General features: G+C 58.0%; 1 protein-coding gene across 2 annotated transcripts in view; it reads left to right on the plus strand.

Moving 5' to 3' along the window:
• Positions 1-4,411, plus strand: part of LOC129678729 (ubiquitin-associated domain-containing protein 2-like) — a 37,195-nt gene extending 32,784 nt beyond the window's left edge. Inside the window, exons 1-2 of one of the 2 annotated variants that reach the window (XM_055609610.1) lie at positions 28-2,509; positions 3,403-3,481. In XM_055609610.1, the coding sequence (XP_055465585.1) occupies positions 1,654-2,509; positions 3,403-3,467 (921 nt within the window). In that variant the 5' untranslated portion in view covers positions 28-1,653 and the 3' untranslated portion in view covers positions 3,468-3,481. Of the gene's footprint in view, positions 1-27; positions 2,510-3,402 lie in introns of those variants that run through there. The other variant, XM_055609611.1, reaches the window with a different exon arrangement.
• Positions 4,412-5,533: the final 1,122 nt, after the last annotated feature.

Genomic DNA, 5,533 nt, shown 5'->3' on the forward strand with positions numbered 1-5,533 from the left:
CCCTCAGCTGCTCTCCCTCGGCTGCTCTGCTCTCCCTCAGCTGCTCTGCTCTCCCTCAGCCATTTGGGCTTCGGCTAATTCCAAGAGTAGCCCTCCTGGGAACTGACCAGCCCAGCCCACAGCTGTGGAGGACGTAAACTTGTGAACTCATTTGGAGACTTTCCCTTAAACAGCCTCTCGGCTCGCTGCTTACACGAGGTGAGTGGGAAGGTATTTCCCCAGGTTCTGCCACATGACACTCAGGCCGTAGGAGGTCCAGGAGTGGGCAGCAGAGCATGACACCATCCCGGATGCTGTGTTACTGGCAGGAGGACTCTGGGAATTTCAGATCCCAAGTTTCTACCCATATTTCAAAGGAAGGTCTGGGAGGCCAAGATGTGTAGCAGAGTCATAGCATCTTCACCTGAGCAGTGAGACTGGAGACTGGCAGTGCCAGGGAAGGCAGTGGGGGCGAGGCTTCCCACTAGACCCTGTGCCCTCCAGCCCAGGCCCAAGGCTCAGCAGCAGCGCATCCTGCTGGGCTGTGGCCTTCATTCCGTCCCCCTGTGGCACGCCTGTTCTTGCCAGCGCAGTGGGGGTGTTCATGCCGTCTGTGTCGGTGCTAGAGAACTCTGTTTTAACAGAACTCCCAGCGAAGAGTTTACACTAAGTCTCAAAGAGACTTTGGACCTTTGGAAATTGGTGGGATTACTAAGGCTGCTGGCACACAAGATGAACTAAACCTATTTTGCTGGATGAGATGGCAGTGAGCTTTGTGGGTGAGGGGTGGATTTTCCTTTTTCTAAGATGGAATCTTAGGCCTCCCAGGCTGGCCTCAAATTCGTTGTGTAGTCACGGGTGGCTTTGAGCTCTGACCCCCCCCCCCCCATCTCCTAAGTACGGGGATTCCAGTGTGTGCTGTCCTGCCCACTTCATGCACTGTGAGGAGTTGAACCCAGAGCTTCATACATGCTCGCCCTTTACCAGCTGAGCCACACCCCAGACCTAGGCATGGAGTGTCCTGGCTTCAATACAAAATGCCCATCACAGGCGCCGTGTTAAGGCCCAGCTGGCAATACCGGGGGTGAGCCTGTCTGGAGGAAGAGGGTCTTTGGGTCCAAGTCCTTAGGATGCCCTGTCCCTGGTGCCTAACCGTCCTTCTCCGTTTCCTTCTGCCATGATCTGAGCTGCTCCACAGTGCTGTCCCTACCCTGATAGACCAAAGTAAACCAATGTTCTCTCAGGAGATCCTTCTAGTCAAAGACAAGGAAAGGGCAGGAGTCCAAAGCCACACGGTGAGCCCTCTGGCCAGCAGCAAAGGGGAGATGCCCTGCCTTGTGGAACTGCAGAGCCAGCGGAGCCACCCCCAGTGACAGGGTCTGCCTGTGAGCAAGGACCACCCGTGTGAACCTGCAGAGCCCTCGCAGGGAGTAAATCGCCTGCAGGGAACAGAAGAGGGCCTTGCTGGCCCCACAGAAGGAGTTGCTGGGCAGTGTCCACCCTCCTCTGTCAGCTGGGGTGGACTCGGCACGGTCCTGTGTGTCCCTCAGACCACAGCAGGTGAGAAGTGCAGCCTGGGCACGGGTCCTGGACTGGGACCCCAGAGGGCACTGGGCGGCACCTCCGCTGTACTCTAAAACCTGCTCCTCTCCAAGCTCTTCCCATCACAGCTAGATGACGTGCTGCGACCCATGGGCATCTTTGCCCCCAGCTCTGGCTCCAAACCTCTTCAGGCCCTTGTCCCGCCCCTTCCTCTTGGCAGCAGTTCCCTTTACACGGACGCTGCCCCTTTCAGCTCCTCCCAGGTTAGAGCTGGCCGGAAAGCAGTGCCGAGATTGTGTCAGTGCGTGTGCTGGCCGGCACACACTCTTCAACCACAAAGAAAACGTGGAATCGTGCCTGGGCCCTCAGGCTTGCCCCTGCCTAGCAGTGAAAGGCTTGGCATTGGGAGTCTGGTTACTGCAAGTGTGTGTTTTATCAGTACAGAAAGCGTGGATTCCTGTAGAGAGCAGGGCAGGAAATGTTTGTGTGGTTGGTGTTGCCAGACTCTGCTTTAGAGACAGAGAGATGGAGTCTTACGGAGCCTGGGCTAGCCTTGAGTTCACCGTGAGGGGGTGGATTGGCGTTCCGGACTGTCCCCCGAGTGCGGAGTTCTGGGCTCTGCTAACCTGGGAGAACAGGTTACAGAAGGTTGGGAGATGCCACGTGCCTCAGTGTTGGAGCCGCCCGTGTACAAAGTGCAGGAAGCCTTTGCACTCACACATTGGAGATGTTTGTCTCTGTGTGCCGGGTGCCTCCTGCCCCCAGTGGCCTTTGGTCCCAGCCGTCCTCAACGGCCACTGCTGCCTCTGCAGAAGACAGCGGAGTGTGGCCCTAGCACGGGCAGGAGCGGCCATGCCAGCAGCTGAGCGCACTGTCACCACCAGGGCTAAGACTGCTGGTGCACTCATTGGCTGTCCTGAGCGTCCCTACAAGGTCGCGCAGCATGTGGGTGGCCGTGTGCTCAGAAGCCCTGGCTCCTCATCTGCCGGTGGGTAGTAGTGATCACTGAGAGGCCCTAGGACGTTAGTGGGCGTCCTTCTGGGTGTGTCTTCAGGCATGTCTCCAGAGGCTTCCCCGATGAGGGGTGTCCACCTGGCTGTGCCAGCACCCTCCGTGGCAGGGTACCAGGCTGAGCACAGGGAAACCGGAGGAAGCTCTCGAGCTCCGGCATCTCGGGCGCCATGTGCTAGTCCGCTGTGTGTGGAGCCCGGCTGTGCTCCCGCCCCGTGGAAGACTGTGTCCCCTCCCTTGAGTCACTTTCTGTCAGAAGTTCAGCCACAGCACCCAGAGAGTGAGGAGCACATCAGGCTCACGCTGGGCCTTCCTGGTCACACGTAGCCCGCTCTTGAAAGGCTTGCCTTTGCGAGATTCGGGGGATTTCTGCTGCCTTTTTTTTTTTTTTTTTTTTTGAGACAGAAAAAGAAAGGGATGGCTGGAGGGAGGTCAGAAAGGAGAGAAGGCTGGGGCCAGCCTCAGGCATCGCCCTGGGAATGCAGTCCACTGTACTTGGCATTTTTACATGTGTTCTGGGGGATCAGGCCCAGGACTTTGGACTCACATAGCTAAACGATTTATCAGCCGGGTCCTCTCAGCCTCTTTTTTGTTTTGGTTATTTTTTGAGACAGGGTCTCGTGTAGCCTAGGCTAGACTCAGATTCCCCCTGGAGCCCAGGATGACCCTGAACTCTTGGTGTTCCTGCTTGCACCGTCCAAGCGCTGGGACGGCCACTCATGCGGCCCAGACTTACCATCTTCTGACAGGTTTGACAGGAGGGGAATGGAGCTAGGTCTGATTTAGGGGCACTGGGCTTTCCCACAGTCCTGTGAGGAGCGCGTGCTGATGTGCGCTCTGTGCTGCTGACCTGGTCCCGTTTCTCCGCAGGTTGCCCGACTCATGGAGATGGGATTTTCCAGAGGGGATGCCTTGGAGGCCCTGAGGGCCTCTAACAATGACCTCAACATGGCCACCAACTTCCTGCTGCAGCAGTGACAGCCAGCCCCTGCTGATGGACACTGGTGTGCACCAGCCCCACAGCCTGAGGGCAGAGCAGATGAGAGGGCGGTTCCCTGCTCTCCACTCCAGGATGGTGACGTGTAGCAGCGAATAAGTTTGCCATTAAATTAGCATGTATTTTCTATATTTTTATGGGCATTTCTCAGTTTGGAGAGTCGTCATTCTCTGTTCAGGCGCGTGGCCGTTGCAGGTTTCTGTGGCAGTTTATCCGTTGCAGGTTTCTGTGGCAGTTTATGGCATTGCAGAGGAGGACAGGTCATGTGACCTCAGACCGGCTGTGTCACACTTCTCTTTATGGACTGGTTTGTTCTCGTAGGTTTGTGCTCACATCCCAGAGGCTGCTGTGCTCACACTGCACAGGCCGTGTCCTTCAGGCCTCAGCGAGGGAGGGAGCGGGACCTTGGACTTCTGCAGCCCAGGGTCTGTGCCAGCATCTCCCGCTTTCAATAAGGCACAGGTTCCGGGAGGTTCCCAGTACTTCCCTGGGGTTACTTCGCTCAGAATGCCCTAGAGTCGCCGCTCGGGCTAGGGAGGATGCAGCAGAGAACGTTGCTTCCCGGAGCCTTGTGCGTGGAGCACAGCGCTGGCCGGCGGCTCAGCCCCGGGGAGAAGAGCTTGCTCCAGCCTGCCTCCGGCTGCCACAGGCCCTTTGCACACACCAGCTATTCTGGCAGCGGGTTTCCCCTGCCCCATCCTTGCCCTGTTGTGGAGGAGGCAGTGCCCACTGTGGAGACACAGCGGGAGGGGTGGTCCTGGGAGTGAGAGCTCCAGGAAGTGACCATTGTCCTGTAAGCAAACTGCACTGCGTTCGTGCGGTGTGTCAAATTGATGCAAACTTGGGTGTGTGATACTTACAATAAAGTTTTTATGTGTTTCACTTTTCAGTAGTCTCTATTAGACTTCCCCAAACAAACTTTACTCTAGGCAATGCCACCGAACAGAGAAACGAGCGCATGGTCCCTGAGAAAGCCAAGGCCTGCGGGTGCGCTCCCTCCTGCCACAGCCTGCCGTCCCCCGGGCCCTGCTGTGCAGAACAGGTTCATGGCTCTGCAAGCCCCGTGTGAGCTGCCGTGGCCAGCCTGGCGTGTGAGGACCGTGGCCTCCTTCCTCACCAGCCAGGGCCCGTGTGATGATGCGCCTGGACATGGCCGAGCAAAGGGAGCCCCTGAGCCCCGCCGTGCGGTAGCTGCGAAGCACCGTCCAGCAGGCAGGCGGAGTCCTCACCCTCCCCGGCTCAGCAGCCTCGTGCTCCCCGGGAGCAGCACCTTGTGCCCAGCCTGTGCACACTCAGCCGGCCTCCCCGCCGATGGGAAGTTGACGGGGCCAGAGAGCTCAGGCCGTGGGCTTGGACGGGTGCAGGCTAGCCCCCATTTTCCAGCACGCAGCACACTGGAACGGCAAAGAGCAGAAGAGAGCCATCCGTACTGAATGGACGTGTCCTTCTGTGGCCGGGGTAGGTCCTTGTTGCTGTTGACAAAATCGCTGTCAAAACAACTCAACAGTTTATGCTCACACTTGCAGGAGTGGAAGGCGAGCTGCCGGAGCGTGAGGTCACACTGTGTGTGAAGGAATATTTGTCCGAGCCTGGGGGAGACTGCAGTCAGCAGAGGGCAGCCCCTTCCAGACAGTGTTCGGGCAGCATGGTCAGAGCAAGTTCCTGAGAGCAAGGGCTGGAGTGTGAGGAACCCCGGGACATGGAGTCAGAGGACAGTGACCCCGGGATTGGGAGGCCGGAAGAGGTGTGCAGAGAAACAGTGAGCCAGGTTCACCAGGAGCTCAGGACAGAGCCCTCTATCTCCAGAGCTGGGGGAGGAGTAAGAGTGAGGGCTGAACTAGTGGTGGTGTGTGCGTGTACCCCAGGGCTCAGGAGGCTGAGGCAGGAGAGTCTGTCCCAAGTGTGAGGCCAGCCTGGGCTACAGAATGAGTTCCCAGCAAGCCTGGGCTACAGGGCGAGACCCTGACTCCAGAAATGGACTCCAGAAATGGAGGGAGGGAGGGA

Source organism: Psammomys obesus, unplaced genomic scaffold (assembly GCF_907164565.1).
Source record: "Psammomys obesus unplaced genomic scaffold, mPsaObe1.curated_primary_1811, whole genome shotgun sequence".
NCBI classification, from domain to species: Eukaryota; Metazoa; Chordata; class Mammalia; order Rodentia; family Muridae; genus Psammomys; species Psammomys obesus.